The sequence below is a fragment of the Rhineura floridana genome, chromosome 2 (genome assembly GCF_030035675.1).
Source record: "Rhineura floridana isolate rRhiFlo1 chromosome 2, rRhiFlo1.hap2, whole genome shotgun sequence".
In the NCBI taxonomy this organism is placed as follows: Eukaryota; Metazoa; Chordata; class Lepidosauria; order Squamata; family Rhineuridae; genus Rhineura; species Rhineura floridana.
The window spans coordinates 156,954,374-156,980,732 of NC_084481.1; the positions used below are offsets into that span (position 1 = coordinate 156,954,374).

Consider the following 26,359-nt stretch of genomic DNA (forward strand, 5'->3'; position numbering starts at 1 on the left):
AAAACATTACTTTCAATGAGATCTCTATGAAGCCCTTGGGAGTGGTCATCAGGAGATTTGAGGTGAGGTGTTAGCAGTACACTGATGATACCCAACTCTATTTCTTTGTAACATCTGAATTGGGAGAGGCTATGCAAGCCCTGGACCGCTGCCTGGACTCGGTGGTGGGCTGGATGAGGGCCAATAAACTGAGTCTGAATCCTAGCAAGATGGAGACACTGTGGGTTGGTGGTTCCCAAGTTCTGATTGGTCAGTTGCCTGCTTTCGATGGGATCGTACTCCCTCTGAAAGAGCAGGTCCGTAGTCTCAGGGTGCTGCTGGATCCATCTTTGTCGCTAGAGGCACAGGTGACCTCAGTGGCTAGGAGTGCCTTTTACTAGTTTTGGCTGGTAAGACACCTGCAGCTGCTTCTAAACCGGGATAGCCTGACCACTGTTGCTCATGCTTTGGTAACCTCCAGGTTGGATTACTGTAATGTGCTCTATGTGGGGTTGCCCTTAAGGTTGGTGTAGAAGCTGCAGCTGGTGCAAAATGCAGCAGTGCAACTGCTGTCTGGGGAAGGGTATCACCAACATATCATCTCGCTGCTGAAAGAATTGCACTGACTGCCCATTAGCTACCAGGCCAAGTTCAAGGTGCTGGTTTTGGTGTACAAAGCCCTTGACAGCTTGGGACCAGGATACCTTAAAGATCATCTAACCCCTTATATACCCAGTTGATCACTATGCTGTGCAGGTGAGTGCCTCCTGCGGATACCATCTTATCAGGAGGTCTGTTCTGCACAACATAGGAAGTGGGCCTTTAGTGTAGTGGCACCTGCCATTTGGAATTCCCTCCCCTTAAATATTAGACAGGAAACATTTCTGCTATCTTTTTGGTGCCTACTGAAGACCTTCCTCTTTCAACAAGCCTTTTAATAGAGATCTTATCCCAGTTTGCATCTGTGTTGAAATTGCTTTTTAATGTTTAAGTTTTTTAGATGATTCTAAAGATGTTTTGTTTTAATATAATTTAAAGTCTGTTTTTAAGATGTTGTAGTGTTTTTAGTGTTTTTGTTTGCCGCCCTGGGCTCCTACTGGGAGGAAGGGTGGGATACAAATTTAATAAACAAATAAACAAACAAATGAGATGTGCATCTGAGTGTTTTCAACGGGATGCATAAACCAGTGCAAATATTTTAGGGATATATATCCTTTTTTGGCCAAAGAACCACACTCACTCTTGGCCAACTCTTTCGGAACTGCATGCCAGTGGTGGGTGCAGCCATCCCACACTCTTGCATACACACAGACACAGCACCCTCCCCCAGCTGATCTGTGCAGAATAGTTGAGGAGGTTATTACTTTTCATCGAGTGATCAATCTGATGACCAGGGAGGGGGCTCTGCCCACTCCATGGCTGAGTCTATTTTAATTTTTTTCTAGGGCTGCATCAGACCCTGAACTGGAGGTTAATGAAGAGGCAAAGATTTTCCTGCATACTCTAATGATCTCCCAACTATGCCCCTCTAGGTCTGTTTTGACACCCAGAACTTTCAAGGCTAGAACAGCAACTTTTTAACAATGAGAGCAATATGCCAGTGTAAAATTAGGCCACATTCAAGTAAGAAACCTTCTCTTAGGTGTGGTTTCAGTTTCAAAAATTTATTGTAAACTTGAACACAAACACAGACCAGTAAGAAGAAATGAAACTTCTCTTTATACACAGTCTTTCCACCGATATTTCAAAAAGGGACACCACTGGAAATTACCGTATCTTTTTCTCATATGTACAGAATTAGCAATATGTAACATGCATGAAGTAGCCTACATTCCCACTGACTGTGCTGAGAAATATGTAAATCTACCTTACTGTCTCCAAGGATTGTGATGATGGGAATGCCCAGGTTTTTCACATGTTGCTTGATATTTGGCCCCATAGCAGTAGCCAACTGTTGGAGGATGGTCAGTGTTTGTTGCACCTGAACAGAAAAAAATAAACACATCAACTTCACCTCTGAAATGGTTTTAGTCTGTCCCCTATGGCCATTGTTATGATACAGCGCTCCATCTCTGTTTTAGAAGCTTGTGAGTATGTCCTAACTGGTAGGTATAAATTGAAGCTTAAACAAAATGTTGCACTGTGGAGTGCTGCTATTCACATTCCCAGCCACATCATTCAATCCCCACTCTTGATTTTCCAGGGTTTTTTTTTCACTCTCTCTGCAGTCAGTCAGCATTCTGTGGATATTCAGCAAGCTCAGTCTTCAGTGGGGTTTACCTCCCCTAGGGATTTTTCCCCTGAAGATTTTTTTGTACTTATGAAAACGTGGTGTTCTCCCAAACCTGCCAATACCTCCTTCTTGCATGCATTTTTTTTTGCTACATACACAACAGCACTCACAGTCTAAACTTCAGAAAAAGAGGACTTCCGGGAAGGGTGACTTAGCCTGTGCCTGCTTTTGAGACGGGCTCCTGCCTCAAAAGAAGCTTATTCAGATATATCAGTCAGTTTTTTCTTTTTTTTTTGACTGATTAAACTTCTCCCGGGTAGGGAGAAACGAAGAGATTAACCTCAAAGCCTATTTTTGTTGGGACGACCAGATCTCATTAATTTATGGGACGAGGTCCAGCCGACGAAGGTGGGACGGATTTTCAACAGCAAGCTCTATCTGTTAAAGCGAACGTTCATCTTATCTTCTAAGAGAGAACGCACTAACAGGCAAGCACCCTTCTTTCTATATTTTTCTTTTACTTGACTTAAATTGTTGCTGTTTAAAAGAGATTTGCCAGATTGATCGGTTTTTGACATCTCACTGGGGAGCCATAACTTCTCTCTGCTACGCACTAATTAATAGCTTATCTCTGTTTTTGTTGCAAAAAGCTGTCCTGGATTTGCATTCTAAAGATATACACAGAAGAGGGATTTCTATTCCAGATTTTTATTTTGAAAAATATTATACTGTTTTGAGACTACTCTCTTTTTGGTCTATTTTATTTTGACGAATCTGTTTCTTGACGATTGCCATTAATTGTTTCGTTCCTGGGAACTGCATTTTGTTTACTTAACTATGGAGAGATAAGGCTGTCTGCTCTGTTTATACTGTGATGTCACCAAGTTTGGAGTATTAACTCAATTGTTGCTGAAATAAGAAGTGGTTTTCCTATATTTTTCTTTTAAAATGGCAATTAAGAAAGTGGCTGAGAATCTGGAAATAACTATGTTTCAGAAAATAATGGATGAGATTGAGATAATGAAAATTGATTTGAGTAAAATGAAGCAGGAGATTAAAGATATAAGGGTCCCTGTGAGAGAGGTGACCCTGGAAGGGGTCCCTGTGAGAGAGGAGACCCCGGAGATTGGAACAGGGGTCCCTGTGAGAGAGGTGACCCTGGAGACTGGAACAGGGGTCCCTGTGAGAGAGGAGATCCCGGAGATTGGAACAAACGTGGAACAGGAACAAGATTTGGAGTCTATGGACTTCAGAAATAAAATCTATTGTTTGGAACTCAATGTTATCTCTGAAGAAATTAATGAAGATTCTAGAGATAAAGTTATCAATGGCATGGATAATCTTCTGGACTGGAATGATGTGATGGAGCCCAATATAGAGAAAATCTATGGAATTAACTGCAGCCATGTGACAATGGAAAAACTTTTAAGAGATGACCCAGTGTATTTTGAAAAAAAGAACAGAGATATGATTTTACAGCAGTATTTCAGCAACCTATTCAGAATGGATGGCAAGAAAATATTTGGGATAGAGGTAATTCCCATCAGACTCTTACTATATGACTATGGCTTTGACAGCAAGATTATTATGGAATACTGATAATGGAAGATTGGATATTGAAATTACTGGACTTAACAAGACTACTGAAGATGGAAGACGGAAAATGGAACTAATAGAGATAATAGAACAATGGCTACTGAAATTACTGAACCTAACAGATTCTGATGTGATGGATTAATTGAAATGTTTATTTTGACTATGGTTATGACAATAAGATTATCATAATTAGTAATGAGATGGATTAATCGATATGCTTATCTGGAAAAAAAAAATTGATAGATATATTTCTTAAAGAATTGAAACCTCTCTTTGACTTTTTGTGGAAAGAATAAAGTAATGTATATGAGATTTGATGATTAAGTAAGATAACTACTGGAGGAAAGTGATTTTATAATATGACTTAAGAGACAGGATTGTTATATATTATAGACTTATAACTGATTTGATCTTTGACAAATGGGAAGTCAATATTTTACTCTTTATTTTTTATTTTTGTTTTTTTTTTCTCTTTTTTTCTTTTTGTTTAACTATTTTTGATTTTGTTTTTTGTCTTTGAATGTTTTATGATTTTGTTTTGTATGTTTTATGAAAATCTGAATAAAAATTATTGAAAAAAAAAAATAAACTTCAGAAAAAGAGGAAATGGGAACACTGATGTATGTTTACTTTCCTGCATCTCAATCCTGTCACATACATACAGACATATAAGTTGAGAAAGCTCCCCTCCTGCGATTCTCAAGTGAAATGTTACTAGTAGACGAGTGGTTAGATCACACAAGGGCATGATGTCATTCATGAGCTCTAAGGCTGCTGAGGTCTGACCACCAAGGTAGAAAGTTTTAGGTTTTAAAGAGAGGTAGGACTCTTTCTGTGAGCTGTTTTTCACCCCTGATGGCTACATAGGAGTGAAAGTGGCAGGTCTAGAAACTGAGGGATCTGAAGGCATGTGGGTCAGCCACACTGTAGTCTATTCAACCTGGGCTGAACAAAGGACATATGGAACTTTAGATTTTAAGCCTTATTTGGTGATCCTGTATTAGCTAAATGAAGAAGTGTATTGTACACTTGAAATAAACGCGGGCAGTTATGAATCTATATAGAAAGACTGTTTTTTATGGGGCTTTACAAAACTCATTAGGTAGCCTTGCCTTCAAACTTCTCTCTGCTTATGCACAACAGTAAAAAAGCCTAGTGTCCAAATACTTTCTGGCAAGTACTGTTTCTTAATTGGTGTCTCCACCAGCAAGGCAACCCTTGGATTCAGAGTCTTTAAAGACACGCTACAATAAAAATAGCAACAATCATGCACCACAGGGAAATGAGCTCATTCTGGCTTTCCCAAAGGCTGATTTCGGCAGAGAGCATTTTCCAAGTAGGGGTGTAACCAAGCAGTCTAGGCAGTTTCTTGCACGGCACTTTGTTACAAATAGATGACCTTTCAGAGAGAATTCTTACTATTTTTTTTTAATAGAGAAGAGGTAGAAAAAGTAACAAAATTATTATTTAGATTGATGCTTTAAATTACTGACTACACACTGGAAAACAGCTGAGTGCATATGAAAAACAAGTGCAACTACATGGGAACTGCATGCATTTTATGGCCATTTATAATCAAACTGGTATCCTAATTGTTTTAGGTCACAGGACCCTGACGCTCTGTAATGGGCTTTCAGGATAAACAGAGGCACCATTAATGGGGAGTTATGAGATCTGCCCAGCTGTGCTTTGGTGCATGTGCCACAAGGAGACTGTTTGTGCAGAAAGAACAGCCACATCAATAGACAAACTGACAACTGCAGAACTCTACAGCTCCTTGTTGTGGAAAAGGAATTAAATTGCATTAAAATGTCTTACTGGACAATACCATCACTTTGATTCTCCGTATAAGATATAAATGAAACTGGTATTTGTTGTAAACTGCTTAGAGGTTTTGTAACAATCAAGCCGTACTTAAATTTTGATTAATAAATAAGTTAATAGAGGAAAGGGAGATGACTGACTGCAACAAGTTTGTTCTCAATTGTAGAACTTAAGAAAGCATACCAAGATTTTATTGGAATCATTAAGCCGACTTTTCAATGCAGGTGCAAGTTCGCCTATGTTTGGTTGTATGAATTTGGCTTCATTAATGATGCTTGTTACTTCATCTAGACCCTCCTTTCGGATTTTCCAGTTCTTATCACCAATCTTAGACACTAATTCAGATGTGATCTTATCACTAAAAAGAAGAGGAAGAATTAACACCTCAGATTGTAGTTTCTGTTAAACAAGATGGAAGATGCTGTATATTAATACTGAATACAGAGAATACAAATTTACAAAAAAAAAACCTTACAAATGAAAAGTGACAAGTTTGCATGTTGCAGTGGTAGATGGAAAAATTGTCTTCAGCACACCAAACCCATACAAACCTGATATCAGTTCTCGGCAAGAGATCCACAACATCATTTCCTGCATCCTCCTGTTCTTCTCCTTCCTCACCATCCTCTCCACAGCCAACTGCATGTCTGGTACTGCCTCGAGTTGGTGCAGGTGGTGTTTGCCCTTGCATCTGAAATGTGTATATACACACACATCAAATGAGTATGCATATTTGGGGGATGGGTGTCAACAGCATCATTGTATATCATTGTATATCAACTAAAAGTCACACAAATTAAAGCCAAAATGCAAAAGTAGAGGAAGTATGTCAGCTATAGGCTATGGCGTAAGGCAAAGCACTGCATACCTACACATTTGATTTTATGGCTTGCTCAGTGTATTATCCAAATGAGTGATCCAACTCCTTTCATCAAGTGACAAATTAGAGTTAGCACTGAACCATGATGCTTTTAACACCATTCACATCAGTAAATAGGATTTTAAAGAATTTCTACCCCAAACGGTCTCATTTTCAAATGAATATTGGCAGATACTCTTCCAAAACACTGACTTAGCAAATTACTTATCGATTTCAGACTGGTGATCCACAAAGGGTGCCATCCCTCCAACCCTTTCTGTTTTCACTTCGGTGACTGGTCATAATTCAATGTGTCCCGCCCCCCCCCTAAAAAAAAAACCCTTAATCCTCTTTTCTGGCAGTGGCAAAACTAGACTCTTAATATTGCTAGCATGCATAAATACCCTCATAACCTTAAAGTACACCAAGATCATCCCTCTCTTGGCATACTTAATTACAGACTAGGTACTTAATGCTGTGATGGGATAGGAACACAGCTCCCACTACAAATGACAGAGCAATTAAGTTTGATTATCATGCTGCTGCTTACGCAAGGAAGAATAAAGGGCAGTGCATCACACTTTGTGCAAACAGAACAAGACACACCTAATTGTGTGGGCACATTGAGCTACCACTACTATTGGTGAAGTTATTAGGTTGTTAATACTCCTAAACTGGTGCACCTGAGCAACTGAGTAAGAATATTTCCAGCACTTTGAAAGAAGCTTACTTTTTCAAACTCAGCATCTATCTGGGAAAGGAGAGCAGGTTTCTCATCCTCAAAGAACATCCGCAAAGGGGGCCCCACATACAGATACATGACACCTAATAAGGTAATGGCAGATGTTCTCACAGCCTGTCAAAGAAAGAGAAAGACTTAATTTCAACTTTCAGACGGTATTTGGATCTGAGCTTGAAGAGAAGTTTACTCACAGGATTTGTAGCTGCAAGAGCAGTTTTAACATTGCTGATAAAAGCCTTTACATTCAATCTGCGAGAGAAAACACATAGATTAGCTGAAAGCAGCACAACAATGCAGATACAGCAGCAAGAGATGGGACAGCTACTTGTTTGTTCTGGAAGAAGGAGCTACTATGGAATTTAAATCTCCAGCTTTATGCTCTTATTTACACAACTTATTTTGTCTGTTATAAGAATGGGATCGCAATTCAAATGGCACTAGCAAGAAAATTAGGTGCTATGATCCTGAAATCAAACTAGTTACTGGGACAGCTGGTTTGAAGTTTTTACCAGAAATGTGGAATAGGGAAAACAGTAGGCAAATAAGATCTATGTAATTGGTCTTTAGTCAAAGATTAGATACCAGGCACTCCAACTTGAGCATGGACAATAGGACAAGGTAAAATAACTCTTTCCTATCCCAACTTTCTCTTAGAGGTGAAACAATTAAGTTCATCACTGCATCACATTACTGTCATTTATATGCTTGACAAGAAGCTAGATTTCAAGTAATTCCTTCAGATTAGCCTGACAAGTCATTTCTAAAGTACTTTCTCTGACCCATTTAAGGCTTTTATGTCAATTACAGGAACCAACCACACATTCTTTAAATATATGGACTTAATAAATCATGGGATAATGATGGACTATTAAAAAATTAAACAGTTTAAATCAGGAAAATCCCTCACAGTATAAATACTTTCAAATAAGATCTTAAATAATTATTTAAGAATTTATCAGCAGTTAAAGAACAAACAAAATCTGACAAAATTCTGATGAACAACAAAGATAATTTGCTGTCCAAGTAGTTAAGAGCTGTAGCCTCAAAGGCTTTAATAGGGAAACAAAACCCAGAGCTGGTTCACTCATGCATTTATATCACTTAACGATACACAAGTGGAATGTGCTCAGTTGAAATGTATGAAGTTTTAGGTCAGGGGTGAGGACACTTTTTCAGACCAAGGGTTGCATTGCCTTCCTGGCATACTGTTATTAAAGCCATACGTTCCAATATTTCAACACTTACCCTGAAAACCCAAACTCTTTAATCGCATTTGAAAGCCAGTTCAAGGTTTCTGATTGGTTCTTTGGATTCTTCTGGGAAAAGGCCATTGACATTACCTAAAATGAAAGTGGAAAACTTTACCCATCTCCTGAAATCAAAAATGTGAAAACATCTAAAACTGCTTCCCATGAGATGGTACCTATAGGAATCGCTAAATGCACCCACAAAGCTCGCCACTCTTTCTAAGTGAAATGGATTTGTAAAGGCTTAAAAAAAAATTCACCAGATGACAGGTTCTCCACTCCCTGAACCTCCACTGATCAGCTATGCAATGGGCTGGAAGAATCTGAAATAGTGACCTCTTGCCAGCCCTTTCCCTTGTTGTTTTGATTCCTTCCCAGGCCTTTCCCCTATAACAATAATACCCTGTCCTCACTTCCACACCACTCTATTGCTGCCTCCACCCATGTTGTGTAAAATAGCTTTCTGGAGGAGAAAGGCAGAGGCAGCAGCATCAGGCAGTTCCTTTGCCAGCAAGATGCCAGCTGGTTGCACATGGCAAGCAAAACGCCTTTCATTCTGTATATATGCTTGGGGCATGTGAGAGAGAGCTATGGATAAACAGAGCAATCTAGGTTTACTCAGAAGCCAACCACTTTCTCGCTAGCCATACTCCCATGCCAGCCATTTGTGGTGGCACCCACAACCATTTCAAAAAAGGTCCTAATGTGACTATGGGCCAAAAAAGGCTGGGGCACTTGGACTAAACAGCTGTCATGGAATTCAAGAGAGCAACAGAGGGAGCAAGGTATACTGAAATTTGTGCCGCACTAGTCCTGTTGAATATCATCAGCAAAATGTTCCCAATAATTCAAACACTCTCAAAGGAGAACAAGGTGAAACTGGAGAGAAGAAAACATCTATGATATTGCAAGAAGAGAACTTTAAATTGCTGCATTTTAAAATGGAGCATTATAGAACTCATGCAGCCACAAGAATATGGTAGTAAGACTGAGTAAGTAAAAGATTGATGTACACATAATTAGCTGCTTTCATTCTATTGAAAGCATTTCACATACCTGCTCAGCAGTCCAGGGAGGCTGACATGCTTCCGCTATTGCTGTTAGGGCTTCTTTTGCATTATTCCCACATTTCACATCACCAATCTTATCCACAAGACCATCCAGCACAATCTGTGCAGAAGTTTTGGAGAAGGTTCCCTTCTGAGCAATCAAGGCAACTATATGAAGTTTTATCTGCATCACCTGCATAAAGAAATGTGCAGCCACTTTAGCATCAAGCTTATGATCTGCTACATTCCAATACTAGAATATGGTACAACTCAAGGGCTTGAGTCTCACTGAATGAACTTTAGTGTATGCTTCATGGCTTTTAATGTGTGGCCCTGGGTTTGATTTGGTTGATTCTGTATTCTATTCTGAATACAATAGTTCTCAGCATTTTCATTCATGCGTGGGTCAGAATGCTTCACCACAACAGCTTTATTTTTCATTCTATACTTTTGCAGTCCACTTCAAGTTTCCATCCCTTTTCAGACATGATGGGCAATTTCACTTTTAAACTTAATAGTATACCATGCCTTAGGTAAGTATTATTGGCCAGTAATATTCTAAGTAGGGATCAAATACAGGTATAGTGACATAACCTTCTACAATGGATGCAAGTATGAAATAAGAAATCAAGCCCCCATGAATCACATTCCCAAAGAAAGTTCAGACATGCCTTATGGAATTTTTTAGCGAAACACCAAGATAATTTTGTTGGACTTTGCTATATGAATTATAGTAGTTAACACTACAGCTTTTCCTAGTGGTTGTTCTATTAGTAGCACAAAAGAGTGTTGCATTACCTGAAAGTTGGTCTCCTTCCATCCAGGTTTCTTTGCCAACATTCTTACTAGAGCCTGGCAAGGCATTTCAGTTCTATCCATCAGCTCAACAGCCTTAAAGAACAGGAGAAAATAATTCCACAAGAAGCAAAGCAATCCTTAACATAAACACAGATGAATTGTATTATACAATTCAGTATTCACTTGGGACACATTTCAGGTTATAGTCAGGTCCCCATATAGAATCCACGTGATCTATTATCTTTTAATGATAGTTTTTTTATTCCCTCCATTTTAGGAAGGTAGAGTTTTCAATTTAGAAAGCTTCACAAGAAAATTACCAAAAGCATCTTCTCCATTTTTGAGATTTTGAATTCTAAGCCAAGTTTGGGTGAACATCCCCCCCCCGCACAGTGTTAATGAAAGAGAAAGTCAAGGTGACTTGCTGAAATACATATAATGTAGATGTTGCTAATGCAACATTATTTGAGGGGAATGCTTGAAAGATGGGGAAATACAGTTTCCCAGAAATAGCTCTCTAGCGTGGCCATTTGAGTCTCCCCTCACAACAAAATCTGCATTTATTAATAAAAGGATAGTCTGGAAGGCCATGAACCACAGTATGATGCTCATGAGATTCTATGGACTGCAAAAGCTATAAACAGATGGTGTTTGCAGCTGTTGTTATGTGCCTTCAAGTCAATTACGACTTATGGCGACCCTATGAATCAGTGACCTCCAATAGCATCTGTCATGAACCACCCTGTTCAGATCTTGTGTTTGTAGCTGAAGAGACCCCTTTTCTATTGCAGACTAACTTCCAACACATCACATACTTATGATTACCTTTTGAAATTCTTCCATGCAAGCCAGCCTTTCCTTCCAGTTCCCGCTATCTAGCTGCTGTAGACAAGTAGCTGGGAGGACAGCTGAAGCCTTCTCTTCACACACCTCTATCTGTTAGCAGAAAAGAAAAGAAGTTCATCTTTTGGTGGCCTACTCTTGTGTTGCAGCATAATCGTGCTACATTGGCATTGTGTATCATCTTGTGAGAAATACATAAAAATCTAAATTAAAAAGACAACCATACATATGATAGTTAACACTACACTGCAGAGCACTTGTGGTGCATTCCTTAAGAGTGAAGGGATACTTTAGGCTTGCACCTTGTAGAACCGCTATAAAATGTATGATGTTTTCTTCCATAATGGTCCAGGATAACCAAGTCATTTCACATCCAATAAGTAAATACATAAACAAGACTACTTTTAAACTCATGTCCACAAGTTCTCCGGTATCTCATCTCATTGGACATTCACTACGTTCACACAAGTGGCTAAAACATTTCAGTTAAACCTGAACAATTCTGTTTGGTAGCTCAGCACACAATTCCCATTTTAGCCTTCTCTGATCCACACACATTATCTTTTCCTCCCTTTAGCACACCTATAAGCCCACCATCACACTTAATGTTCAGCTGCTTATTAAAGGCAATCAAAGGCAGTAAAAAAAGGTGTTTTGATCTTGCTAATTTGGTGCCTCATTCTATGAAAATACCACTTACAGCATATTGACTCTTTAAACTCTTTAAGCATGACTGCATTTTAATAATATGAACTTTATTTTGTTTATAGGATCATAGGAAACTACCTCCTCCTCTAGGATGCACACCTTAACATGGTGAGGGGGTTTGAGGGTGTCGAAGAAGAGAGCAATGTTGTCAGGAGTCTAGACCAAGAGGCTACACTCCTAGCAGGGGCACCCAAGGCGGAATGGTCAAAGTTGAGACACCAGACTAGGATGCATCCAGACTCAGAGGAAGGTAATGGTAAACCACTGAATACCTCTTACCATGAAAACCCTATGAACAGAGTATCCAAATACAACACAAGACAATGCTGGAAGATGAGACCCCCAGGTCAGATGGCACTCAATGAGCTTATTGGGGACGAAAAACAGACAAGCATGAGTAGCACTGTGACTAATGACGCAGCTGGGTCAAAGCGAAATGGAAGCCCAGAGGCTGATGCACACAGATGCGAAAGGAGAGTCTGAAGTACACAACAGGAACATGGAATGTGAGAAGCATGAACCAGGGAAAGTTAGAAATTGTCAAGCAAGAAATGGAACACATCAACATTACAATACTTGGTGTGTGTGTGAATTAAAATGGATGGAAATGGGACACTTTCAATCAGGCAACTACAAAATATTTTATGTAGAAAATGAGAAATGAAGAAGAAATGGGGTTGATTTCATAGTGAGAAGTGATGTAGCAAGAGCAATTAGGAGCTATAACATAAGGTCTGAGAGAGTTATATCAATTAGATTTAATGGGAAACCTATTAACATAACCATCATCCAAGTCTATGCTCCAACAGCAAATGCAGAAGAAGAGGAATTGGAAAGATTTTATGCAGCAGAAGTAAAGGAAAAAATTGATCACTCACCAAAACAAGATATTATGATAATCATGGGGGACTGGAATGCAAAAGTAGGGAACTGAGAAGAACTAGAAATAGAAATGAAGCAAGAGAAAGACTTATTGAATTCTGTGAGGCCAATCATTAGTTTGCTGCAAAACATTTTTTGAGCAACCAAAAAGACTGTACACGTGGATATCACCAAATGGTCAATAGAGGAATCAAACTGATTATATAACTGGTAGCAAAGGATGGAGAAGTTCCATACTTTCTGTGAACACAAGACCGGGAGCATACTGCAGTACAGATCATCACCTGGTAATGTTGAAAATCAGAGTAAAGCTAAAGAACAACAACAAAGCAATCATAATGCCAAAATACAATTTAAATAACATTCCAGAAGAACATAAAGATCAAATAAGGAACAGATTTGAAGCTTTAAACTTAGTTGACAGAGAACCAGAAGAACTATGGATTAAAGTCAGAGACATTATCAGGGAAGAATGCAAAAAGACAATACCACTAGTTAAAAAGAGAGAAAGACCTCAATGACTGACCAAACACTTAAAATGGCTAAAGACAGAAGGAAAACAAAAGGAGATAGAAACATGGTCAGAACCTTAAATGCAGTAATACAGCAACCAGTACGTAGGGACAAAGAGAACTATTACAATAGTTACAGTACAGAAATAGAAGAGGCCAACAAAAAGGGTAGAGCCCTACTCTGAAAGATTAAGAGAAATTAAAGGGAAATTTAAAACAAGAGTAGGGATGTTGAATAATCAACAGGGGGACACATTGACCGACCAAGATGAAATAAAAGGAAGATGGAAGCAATACACTGAAGAACTCTATAAAAGAGATGCAAGGATGACAGATTCATTCATGGAGGAACCATATGATGAAGAACCAAAAATTTTAGAATGTGAGGTGAAAGGTGTTCTTAAAATATTTGGAAGAAAAAAATCACCAGCAACAGTTGGCATACCAATAGAGTTGATACAAGCTACTGAGACTGAATCTGTCCAAATTTTGACAAACATTTGTCAACAAATATGGAAAACTAAACAACAGCCCAAAGACTGGAAGTGTTCACTAAATATTCCAATTCCAATTCCAAAGAAAGGGGATCCCAGGGAATGCAGTAATTATCGAACTATTGCCTTAATATCCCATGCAAGTAAAGTAATGCTGAAGATTCTACAACAAAGGCTCTTAACATATATGGAGCAAGAATGCCAGATGTCCAAGCTGGATTTAGAAAAGGAAGAGGTACCAGAGATCATATCGCAAACATACGTTGGATAATGGAACGAACCAAGGAATTTCAGAAGAAAATCACCCTGTGCTTTACAGATTACAGCAAAGCCTTTGACTGTGTAGATCATGAAAAACTATGGAATGCTTTAAAAGAAATGGGGGTGCCACAGCATCTGATTGTCCTGATGTGCAACCTATACTCTGCACAAGAGGCTACTGTAAGGACAGAACATGGAGAAACCGATTAGTTCCCAATCGGAAAGAGTGTGAGACAGGGGTGTATTTTATCACCCTGTTTGTTTAATCTATGCGCAGAACATATCATACGGAAAGTGGGATTGGACCACTTTGGACACATAATGAAAAGACATGATTCACTAGAAAAGAGAATAATGCTGGGAAAAACAGAAGGGAGTAGAACAAGAGATGGATTGATTCCGTGAAGGAAGCCACAGACCTGAACTTACAAGATATGAACAGGATGGTTTATAACAGATGCTACTGGAGGTCGCCGTAAGTCAAAATTGATTTGAAGGCACATAACAAAAGGGACAGAGTAAGACTGTTGGTCTATCCAACTCAATATTGTTTAAACTGACTAGCAACAGCTCTCCAGGGTTTAAAGCAGGAGCCTTTCCCCCCCCAGTCCTACCTAGGGAGATGCTACTGGGGACTGAACCTGGGACCTGCTGCATGCAAAACAAATGCTGTACCACTGAGCTATAGCCCTTAATTTCAACAAGAAGTGTATTTTAAAACATAGTATTTTACTTTGGATTCTAGCTCATAATGGAGTACCTACCGAGAGCTCTGGCTCAAAGATCTCCTTTACTTCAGCTCCTTTCTTGCCTTTTGTTCCAGCACTTCCTCCCACACCAGCTGCAGCTTGCTTACTCTTCTTGGGTGGGCCACCAGCCTAAGCGGGAAGAAAGCAGCAGGGTCAGTCAATTAAAGTTCTGAATAGACTTAAGCAAAGTTTGAATTGGAGCTTTAAGATGCCAACCATGCCAGCTGATATCCTGAATCAGGATGACTTCCCTAAGTGTACCAGTTTATCGTAGTAAATGTAACTATAACAGTAACAATTTGTTTTACGTGACAGTTCAATGGGTTAAGAGAGATAATAGCCCCTTTGCACATGTTTTTTAAAAAACATTTCTGGAAAAGGATGGGAAAACTAGTGAAGAAGAAGAGAAAGGCATTCTAATTTGCAAAACTACCTTCACTCAAAAGTCAGGTATTTGTGCATCTGATGATTACCACATTTTTATAATTTCATCATTAAACGAGACTATTGAGCAATATTACACACTTCTGGACTTCCCAAGTATACTCTGCCAGGCCTTTGGTACGTTGTCTTAGTCCTTTTTGTTTGGGTTTTAAATTTTGTATATTTTATGTTTTTAAATTTATTTTAAACTGTACATTTTTAAAATGTATTGTAACTCGCCTAGAGATCACTGGGTATGAGGCGATTCACAAATTAAATAATTAAAAGTAAAGAATAAAGTTGGAAAAATGATGAATTATGTACAACTGTTCCAAAATAAGATATTTTAGGCTGATTTCATAAAACACTATAGTCAATAAATGTTAATATGTGATAATTTTTTCAACCATGTATATATTACACATTGTTTTGCCATTCCATGTTCTCTAGCCTAAATAACGGAGAAGATGGCTACAGTCGCACATGCCTTAGTTACATCAACAAGATTACTGTAATGTGCTGTACCTGGGTCTATCTGCAAAGAGCTTTTGGAAACTTCAGCTAGCGCAAAATTCAGTGGCTAAACCAACTGGAGCCTTTTTAAATCAATGGCACCTCTTTTGTACCGACTTCAAACAGCTGCCATTTTGTTTGGACGGCAAATTCAAAGTGTCAGTTACTACACTTAAAGACCCTAAATAATTTGGGACAAAGATGCTTATTACTTTAATAAGGGCAGTATCCTACCATATGACTGAGCTGGGAACGCTCTTTTGCATGTCCCACTACCACCTGAGATGTGACTGAACTCATGAAAGAGTCTTTTCCATTGTAGCATCCAGGACAGAGGCTTCATATTCTGGGAAAGCCATTTGGCTCCCTCCATGTTCATCTTCCAATGCTGCTTGAATACTTTCCATTGTGAGCACACAATTAGTTTTTTATATTAATGTAGGGATACTGTCATTTTAAATGGGTTAGTTTCCCTTACCTTAGCAGCAGGTGCCTTTTTCAGCGGACCTGATTTGCCCAAATTATCTTTTGTATCTTTGTCCCCTGCTGCCCCTGAAGGAACTGGAGCCTTCCCAGTAACAGGTTTGCTTTCTTTTCTATCAGCTCCTCCACCGGCTCTGCTACCACCAGCCAGCTCCACTTTTTCAGCACACTCTTTAATCTAGTGGACAGAAGGAGACCAAAAGCTACCGTTAATGGCCTCTAGAAGCCGCATACACACACGCACTCACAATTTTGATTGCTTTGAGGTTTTGTCTGCATAACTTGAACCAAATATAGCAAAGACGTTTAGTGACAATACTGCTAGTCACACTCGGGAGTTTTTTCTATGAAGAGCCTTTGACCCATAGGAAAAATCAAGTGCATGGTAGGCTGAGCCAGAGCCAAAAGAAAGGCAAGTCATCCTCTCGCTTGTACTCCGTACCCACTTTTCTCTCTCCCCACCCACCCCTTTCCTGGTTCCTCCCTGACTTTTGAAAGAGTTTTTCTCTCCCTGCTTAGATGGGAAAAGAGGGATGAATTTCTCTACAAGTTAGGAGAATAACAGGGGGATTTATTCACCTTTTGAAGAAGGTAGCTATTTGCCCCAAACAGAGAAAAAAAATCTACCCCCTCCAAATATTTGAGCATATTTTGAGGAGTAATATATCAACTCCCCCAAGACACTTTGGTTTTGGTCTGGGAGGTGCTTCACATAATTCTCATTTCTCTCATCTTCCAATATAGAAATTCCCATTTTACATGCAGTCCTATGTCTTGCCTCCACCTTGTTTTCTCTTTCTGCTCCCCTCCTGCCCAAGAAGGGATGCCTTTGGAAAGCATGGATGGAGCCAGCCCACGTTTTCAAAGAACTCTGCTTTCCCTGCTTGGGCAAGGAGGGGGCTGCCCTTTCTTCACCTAAGCAGGGAGAGTGCTTTGAAGGCCTCTTGCAGGCGGAGGGGGTTAGGCCAGCCACATGAGGAAAGGATCCAGGGAAATAAAGGTACAGGTCCTTTAAGTCATCTACAGGAATACCCCGCTATACGGACCTTCACTTTAAGGACACTCGCGAGTACGGACATACTTACAGTAGCACCATTCCCCTGTTTACGTAGGCTCGCTATGCAAGAATGGACACTTAACCTTTGGTTGTGGCCTGTTCTTTCGGTGCGTAGGGTGTGTGTGTGGAAAGAGACGCGCCTGCAATCAGCTGGGAGGCGCGCCCGCAATCAGCTGGGAGGCGCGCCCACGCAGCAGCAAAGGCTATAGCGTGGGGCTTTGAGGCTCCGCATGAAGGAGAGGTGGCACAGTGGCAGCGCAAGTGAAAAAAGGTAGTGCTTCACTTTAAGTACATTTTCAGTTTACGTACTCGCTCTGGACTCATTGCGTACGTTAACGTGGGGTATTCCTGTAGACATTTCATCCCCTTTCATTTCTATGGAAGCTCCTTCCCTTTCACTCTATTTTTTCTTTCTCTTGCTGGGAATGGCACAGGACTGAAAGGGCTGAGCCGCCAGAGCAGGACACTGCCATGGGCCGCATGAGATTTGACCATGAGCCGCATGGGGCCCACAAGCTGTGCCTCCCCATCGCTGGCCTAAAACCCATTGGCAGACCCTTCCCAAATGCTGTTGTATTCAGAAACTACAATGGTCTGAAGGCACATTGTTAAAACAGTGAGGCTTACCCGGTCAAGTTTTAGTTTGTCCACATCCGTTAGGAAAGTGCTCACAGCTTTCTCACCTGCCACTTTCAGGGCAGTACCCAGGGCTTCAAATGCAGCATCTCTAACTTCAGCAGCTGAATCATTAATATGCTGTAGCCAAACACAAGACCTAAGTATTATGCCAGCTAGATTTCTAATTGACACTACATGGAAAGTTCTTTTTCAAAAACATTCAGCCACTTAGTATTGCAACAAAAGGATAGAAATTGTTATTAACTACTTTGATTCTTACAATTTTCCTTAAAGTCTTGAATTTTTTTGGTAATCATAGCACAGTGAGTGAACTCACACATCATAGGTCACTTAACGAATTGCAACAGAAATATGGTGACTCCAAGTTGTGAGTTTTTAAAAAAGATTCTGCACCTACATATATTAAAAGAATATGATTTTTTTTGTTTTAAATCAGTTCTCAAAGATCAGGATGAGCTATCCGGTAAACAAATCTAACTGCTAGCATAACATGACAAAAATGGTTCAGAGATTTAGCTCTGTTGCTTTGAAGCAAGGAGGACTAGAATTGAAACTAGGTGACGCTCCTCTCATGAGGACCACATTCAGAAATATTGTATGGTCCTGCCTACAAAGCAAATAGAAGGGGTAACCTACTACTGGAGAACCTCTACCAGTGAAGAAACATTTTGTTTTCTACTACTGAAACGACTGGAGTAAGACAGCAAGTACTGTTGATAACCAGCTCTTTTGAAAGGAGGTGAAGTAGTAACCGCTCTTGAAAACACTTCATTATTTTCTCACCTATAGGAGATATGCCTACATTCTAGAATCAGGTTAGACTCTGACCACCCATCCCTTTGAGCCCCCTTCAGGCTAAAGCAAGCACAAGAGAGGCAATTAAATGCTAACAAGGTTACTTGAGCTTTTCCCCTTATGGACATAGTTACTGTTCTCACACCTGCATTTCCTTTCTTCTACCTCCAGAGTTAAGGTAAACTGCCTACTATCCCAACTGGTTCAAATATTCTTCTACAAAACATTTCAGGATTGTTTTGCATTCTAGCACAAGAACAACTACAGAAACACTCTGCAAATACCACATACTACTTCCAGCCCAACAAAGGGCTCCACAATGTTATTCCAACTACAGCAAAGAACAAACTTCTGTTTTCACCTTGAGAAGAGCAGCACAGAAGGGTTTCAGTAGGCTCTTGGAGAGGACAGTAGAATTGCAGTGATGAAAGCTTCTTGCAATGAAGAGGGATGTCTGTTGCTTGATAGTTGGGTTTTTGTTATCCATCACAGCCAATATATCCTCACTGAGGTTTTGTAATGTAGTCTAAAATGGTTGGATAAAGCATATTAGCTTTTGTTAAAGCAGAGTCTGCTAATCTTGCTTAGAATATTGCTAGCCATGCACTTAGACTATTAGTAGCCATGCACTTACAGTAAGGAAGATCGCATCAATGGCTTCTTGCAAGGCTTGCACCACCTGGGGCTTTTTCTCTTTGAACTTCTCTAAGATAGTTGGGACAACCTATTTTTAAAAAGGTTACCGAGATGTTAAAGTTGGAATGTTTTATTTCCCACAATACTCTAGGAAACTGCACAATAAGGAAACTCCAATCTGTCCCATACACAGAAAAAGAAAACTTATTTAATCATATTGAACTTGTACTACCCTCAAGGAACACTGCAAGAGAGAAGCTGTAGCCTAATCATGAGAGCCCTTTACAATAAGGTCAAATATTATTGGACTCTCTTTAAAAAAAGTGAGGGGGGAGATTCTTCTTCTGTTTATTCAAAACAAGAGCTTCAGAGCATCCATCATCATGTTCCATGTCAACAAACCAGTCCAATGTAAGAGTGCTGGCCGGCATGTCACTGTGTTAGAAGTTTAACAGAAGGAACATTTTCACATTCAAGAAGCAGTAACTTGAAGCAGCCCAGTACTAAGCTCAATCTATTCTGCAGATAGTGTTTTTATTGTTTGTAATGATCTGCAAGATACACAGTAAGCACAGTACTACTTACATGTCCTGCATACTGTCCAAATTTCTTCCTGAGACCAACAGCCAATCCAGCAAGGCATTTGGCAGCCAAAGCAACCAACATAACATTGGTATCCTTTCCAACAACCTATAAGGCAACATTACAATTCAACAGTATGAGATCTCAGGGTATAAAGATGCAGTGTCTACAAAATGTATTGTAAAGATGGTTCAAGCCCAAACAAACTGCAACAGCACATCTCAGCAGACCCAGAAGAACCATACCAGACTGTATGTTTTCCCTCTCCTTCACTCAATCCTTCTTATACCACCTATATAACTATCACTCCCACGTTTGACTTTCAGCATTTCTATTGCCATTCACGCAATTCAAACACACTCTCATGGTCAAACACATTCCATATTGATAATTAAATGGTCAAAAACTCTTTTTAAGTACACTAATAGTGAGGCCATGTAATTGGATATGAATGGTAGCGAGAGCCTTGCCTTCTTAAGAGCTTTCACCAAGTCTGCATAGTCTCCAGCTTCAAGTTTGGGATTTTTAACTAGCATTTCCACTGCTTCCAAAGCTTCTTTCCTCTCTTGCCATTTTTTCGCCTCCTACAGTGCAAAACATAAAAATCATATATAACTTTGTCTTTACAAGTTTTTGCAAACTGTGCAGATAAACAAGAACACTTGCAGACAGAACTTTCTTCAGAAATATCTTTACTACACTGACCGCATAGATTTTCATATGCATGTTTAGGGAACCTTTTACCTCCAGCAGTCAAAGAAGCAATACATGTGCACTATTTCTCAAAAAACATGCACCCAATCTTATGAATACAACACACAATTTATGTCTATGTATATCGATTTGACATGATACACTTTGGTCAAGTGACAGCAATTGTGTCTTTATAGGAAAACGCCTCTTCATATGCCTATACAAACCAAAGATAAAATGAAGCACTTACAATTTTCATTCATAGTTGTGCATTCAATGATACAGCTCAAGAGTTGCCATCCAATGCTAGTATGTCCTTGGAAATGAATGCATTTGAATTAAGACAACTGAGGAATTAAGTTGTGTTGTAGACACCTTATACACAGAACGGGATAGCTAACTGTGCAAGGAAACCAGGCAGATAGTTAAATGCCTATGGTTCAGAGAAAGATTACAACCACCACTTACTATTTTGTCATAGAAATCTTTAGGAAGTTTGGAGAGAATTTCAACAGCTTCCAGAAGTTCGTAAGCATCCACCTGTGGAATAGCCTCATCACCATCATCTCCTCCTAATAGAAAGAGCTATTAGTATCGACAGCCAGACATTATGCCACTATTTTACTTTATTATACCTATGATCAGAAATTGTTAAGTAGAGGTTATTAACTGTGCTATCAGTGACATTACCTAGATATTAATTTACATCTAGCTTTTATGCCTGCTTATGTTTTCTGGCCAGTTTCATCTGACTCAACAAAGATCTCAAGTTTGAAGTTCCAGGTTCAAAAGTTACCTCCATCTGCATCCCCACCAGCTGCCTGTTGCTGCTCAAACTTTGCTTTCATTTCTTGCTGGGAACGTAGGAATCTTGTCTGCTTGGGAGCAGATGATGGTAGTTTGACCCATTCTTCTTCCAGTTCTTTTAACTGCAAGAATCCAAACAACATGAAATTGTGTACTACCGATATGGGCACATTGCTATTCCCACTACTGCCAAGTAAAACTACTCCTTTGGTCTTTAAAATGTAAAATTGTCTTTAAGTCCTGCATGACCTACTTGAGGAGATTAGAGATGGAAGATCATTAACAACCCCCCAATTAAATTTAGAGGAACTCAGTGTGCAGCGGACACTAAAAACTCTGTCTTAATGGGAAAAAATATAGCACTGTCCTTTCAGTTAAGACATCAACAAGTAATATTTGATAACTGACATACTTTGGACCATGTTAAGCACTTACATTTCACACAACTAAATATATTACTTGCTAACTTGAACATATGAACTACCATCATATCAGCTGGCATCACTTTATCAAATCTGGCAACTAACAATGGAGACAAAAGCTAAAAGTGATAACACTATTATACAACTGCTGTGACTTCAACTGAATGTATGAATTCAACCTCCAATTAAAAAAAATAAAATATGTTTAGACAGATCCAAACACACATACAGCAGAAAGTTATATTTGAGATTTTATAGTGGAAAATATTAATCACGAACACATTAGTTCAAGCAGGGGTCAGGTGGGTATTTGCAACAATATTTACATAGACCAGAGAGCCCACTTCCAAGTATTTTCTTTGCTTATTGTTAATTAACAGTGCTCTTATTTATGAACTGCTTCTCTACAAAAAAAAACACTTAATGAAAAGACCAAAACACCACTGGGGTTCAAAAACGTTGCCTGCTCTCTCTTTTTTCCTGAGCCACTCCACAATTAGCACAAGGTCTGGGAGATATTTCATCTTTAGAAGCTCAATGCTGGAGAAAGGGATAGATTGACTTTATCATATTAAACCTCTATGTGAAAGTAGCATCTTGCTTGGAAAAACAGCACGAGGTCTGGGTGAACCCCAGCCCTTCCTCAGGCTTAGGAGAAAAGATTATTCATTCTTCACTTTTTTTCCATCATGAAGGCAACATACATGAGATCCTCAATTGGTTTCCTGTCCAGTCACTGACCCAGACCCAGACCTACTTAGCTTCAGCAAGATGGCTGCATCAAAAAAAAATTGTGGTCCCTGTCTTGTTTTGTAAAGGCTGACTGGCTAAAGCTAGGTCCTCCTGGAGCAAAGTTTTCATCATGTCAAAAGACCAAGGACAAGATACCCTGATCTACTGATGGTCTTCTTCCTGCACCAAGAATGGCAGAACAAAAACTTGCCAAGCTTACCTGAACAGAGTTTATATTCTGCAATGGAGGCCTGAGAGCATCCCTTATCCATCGATAGATCTCGACAGCAAGAAGTTTGGCTTCATCTCGAACAGCCTTCTCTCGAGACTCAAAGAGTTTTGGCAACACTTTGATTATTGGCTTCAGTGAGATTATTTTGGAACCAAATTCACTGAAATGTAAGATAGATAGATAGATACACACACACACAGTTATTTTTAGGCTTACCATGTCTTACCGTGAATGAGCTGTGCATGCTGCTGAATCTCTTCACTGAGCTAGGAGCAACAAAGCACAACCACTGGTTTACCATCATGTAGTAACCAGTGCTTATGGTTCATTTCTTCCAAACATACCAGCATTGATAAGTCAAGAATGATAATTGGTTTGTTTGGGGGAAAACAAACAATGAGCACTGGTTTGCACACCACACCAAGGGTCATGGCTTTTTTGCACCCAGATCAACTAAGGGAGGAGCAACCCGAAGTGATTCAGCAGTGTACACTAGCACACTGCTTCTTCAACTTTTATGGTTTACTGTGACATGAAGACATGCCTTTACTTATTATCATAGGATTACTACATATGCTAGCCCTTTTATCTGGCAGATCTGTAGTGGCAATGGCTTCAAATAACATTGTCAATTTAAGATTGCTCATAGTAAACTGCCAATATGTAAAAATCTTCTCTTGCCACTTAATTTGAAAAGAGAAACTAGGTGAGTTTTGGAAAATGATTTACAGTGTAATCCCAGATGTTTTTACTCACAAGAATTTCCAGTCAAGTTGAATAGTGCTTACCCTAAAATACTGTGTTTAGGATTATAGCCTTAAAACCACAGAGTTACTTGAATTGGTTCTTCTGCTTTCCCATTATGGAATTTCAGGTTTGCCTACATTTGAGTCATATTAAAATTGGCAATAGGATGAATTGTCACATGAATGGAGTTTTGCTCATGCAATAGAACTTTCCCTTCCTCTGCTTCCAATTACAATCACCCATGCTCGCCACAGTTATGTTCTAAAGGGTCCCCCAACCTTCCACAGCAGAAGTTGGGGGCAAGTAGTGGTGGGGAGAGGCTGCAGGGTTTAAGAGGACTGGGAAGTCCCACTGCATGAGCAGAACTCTATTCTACTCACAAGAGGACACTGTTGGATATTTTTAATTAACAAAATTCATATACCACTTTATTGTAATAAAGTGTCAAAGTGGTTCACTAAGAAGATACAACACAATGCCTATTTTTAGCAGGAATGACATTATTTTCCATCTTCATTTGCTCAATGACGGTAACCTATAACCTGAGACGTTAACAGCAGCCAGAGAACACTCTGGCAAGAACGATGAAGTATTATTTAATTGAGATATTTGGATTATAATCAACGGTTTATTAAAAGCTTCAATATCTGAACATATGACTGATGCAAGTCTGGACACTACTGAAGATGAAAATTGTTCTTTTTACAGCTTCTTTCATTGAAAATGTAACATACAGGCATACCCCGCTTTAACGTTCGCAATGGGACCGGAGAGTATACTTTAAGTCAGCCTTGTCCAACCTTTGGGCCACAGATGTTGCTGGACTGCAACTCCCATCAGCCCCAGCCAGCATGGCCAATGGTCAGGAATTATGGGAACTGTAGTCCAGCAACATCTGTGGCCCAAAGGTTGGACAAGGCTGCTTTAAGTGAAAATCTACTTTAAGTGAAGCAATCGTCTTCACTTGTACTGCACGCAATCACCACTAGATGGCAGCAGCATCGTGCCAATAAAATGTACGTTATTGTGAAGCGTGCGAACGTTAAGCGGGGTATGGAGACGTATGGAGCATGTACATTATACCGAGGCAACGTTAAGCGAAGCTACGTTAAGCGGGGTATGCCTGTATAGAAAATGGACTATTTGTCCATTTTCTGTATCTTAAGTTTTATATATGTTATTTGTAACTAGACTTTATATTAACTACTTAACTAGCAAAAACAAGACAAGTCAGAGGAGGATTAATATAGTTGTTTAGATGTATCCACAATGTGTCCTGGTGGAATGTGGCCATTTTAAAAGTCACAAACCACTTTTGACACTATCTTCTATTTCAAAACATGATCTGGCATGCAGTATGAACAGGGAGCGCTAGTATTAAAGATACAAGTTCAAAGCCAATATGGGCATGTGGCACTCTCATGGATTTTTTGATTCTGGCCAAAAAAAGTTTAATTCACAGTTGCTTTGGTTTTGTCTCTGGCAATAATTTTCTTAATCTGAAAAGCAGCAACATAAAGCATCCAATTACTGAATATCTATGCTACTTGCTACTGTCAGGAATGTTTTTAAGGAAGCCATCTGTTGAATTGGATCAATCTCTCTCCTTGGCAACCCAGTAAACTACAAGAGAGTTCATAAAAGTAATAAATCCATTGTATTGATCTCTTCTGGAAGGCTGTTATAATAGTTTTATTGCACTCTCAGATATTCAGCAATATCAAATTCTATTAATCTCCACAACCACCCCTTATTTCACATTATTGGAATTACTGCTTCTTCAGATGATCTTACCTTAGTGCTCTCCTTAGCGTCTCTATACATGCTACTATGATTTTAGGGTTCTTGTTGTCCAAACCTTTAAGCAGCTCTTCTTGCACTATTTCCCCTTTTTCAATTTCAACAAACATAAGACATATGTCTATGCCTAGCTCCTTGGCTCTAGCTTTAGGCTGATTGAACACTTTATTTACAACTCCAGACACCACTTCTCCTGTTGTCCTTGAGAAAAAGAAAATAGAAGGCAATACGTTTAGGTCACATCACCGTTAACTGTTCTATTCCCTGGATGAATTAGTTTTAATTTTTGTATTAAACAGGAATGCACTGATCTCCACCTATGTTGCTTCCATTTAATGCTGGACTCTTACATATATTGTTAAATGGTCACCAAACTATTCCCCCGATTGACCATTTGAAAATTGCTGAGGGTCTTGATGGACCACTTAATGATTTTCCTGTCTGTTGTAGCAACTGCAATTCCACAGAATTCAAATTGTAATAAAATAAAATACAATATACGAAACACAAGCAGGACTAAAAATACAATTAAAAATCAATATGAATACTCAGTACAATGGATGTGTTGCCTCCCATCTTCAATCACAAATTCACAGACATGACACGGACCATCTGAATGAAGCTTGTGGACAACAATTTGGGAAGCCCTGTTCTAAAGCACACATTTAAGCATTTATGCTCATCAGAAACAGTTTTCATACACACGTAACAGTATATCTAAAGAGTTCTAAAGAGTGATTCATTCCAACCCTAAGCAATATACAAATATATCACTCTGAAATATAAAGTTCTCTTGCATTCAAGGTACATGCAGAGGATTGGTTCACAAACATTCATGTACAAACATCCCTTGAATTTTCTATGCTTAATCAACAGCTCTAAGGCTATCCATAGATCACTTGATGTAGAGTAGCAATAAAGTATTGTTTGTTTAAAAACTGCAATTGGGTTTTGCACCTCTCCTAAATCCAGGCATTTATGCATGAATAAAACTTTTATCCTACTTCCCAAATTTGACTGAA

The 26,359-nt window shown here is 39.3% G+C and overlaps 1 protein-coding gene across 5 annotated transcripts in view; it reads right to left on the minus strand.

The window, feature by feature from the left end:
• CKAP5 (cytoskeleton associated protein 5) overlaps window positions 1–26,359 on the minus strand; it is a 119,218-nt gene that overhangs the window by 52,218 nt on the left and 40,641 nt on the right. For all 5 annotated transcript variants that reach the window (XM_061610911.1, XM_061610912.1, XM_061610913.1 and 2 more), the window contains exons 4-23: window positions 25,332–25,538; window positions 22,779–22,950; window positions 21,394–21,526; window positions 21,066–21,169; window positions 20,375–20,488; window positions 19,908–20,012; window positions 19,321–19,410; window positions 19,048–19,212; window positions 17,880–18,008; window positions 16,191–16,373; window positions 14,792–14,905; window positions 11,153–11,263; window positions 10,328–10,420; window positions 9,537–9,722; window positions 8,479–8,573; window positions 7,425–7,482; window positions 7,222–7,347; window positions 6,184–6,323; window positions 5,816–5,990; window positions 1,847–1,960 (exon numbers count right to left, since the gene is read on the minus strand). In XM_061610911.1, coding sequence (XP_061466895.1) covers window positions 1,847–1,960; window positions 5,816–5,990; window positions 6,184–6,323; window positions 7,222–7,347; window positions 7,425–7,482; window positions 8,479–8,573; window positions 9,537–9,722; window positions 10,328–10,420; window positions 11,153–11,263; window positions 14,792–14,905; window positions 16,191–16,373; window positions 17,880–18,008; window positions 19,048–19,212; window positions 19,321–19,410; window positions 19,908–20,012; window positions 20,375–20,488; window positions 21,066–21,169; window positions 21,394–21,526; window positions 22,779–22,950; window positions 25,332–25,538 — 2,614 coding nt within the window. The remainder of the gene's footprint in view (window positions 1–1,846; window positions 1,961–5,815; window positions 5,991–6,183; window positions 6,324–7,221; window positions 7,348–7,424; window positions 7,483–8,478; window positions 8,574–9,536; window positions 9,723–10,327; window positions 10,421–11,152; window positions 11,264–14,791; window positions 14,906–16,190; window positions 16,374–17,879; window positions 18,009–19,047; window positions 19,213–19,320; window positions 19,411–19,907; window positions 20,013–20,374; window positions 20,489–21,065; window positions 21,170–21,393; window positions 21,527–22,778; window positions 22,951–25,331; window positions 25,539–26,359) is intronic.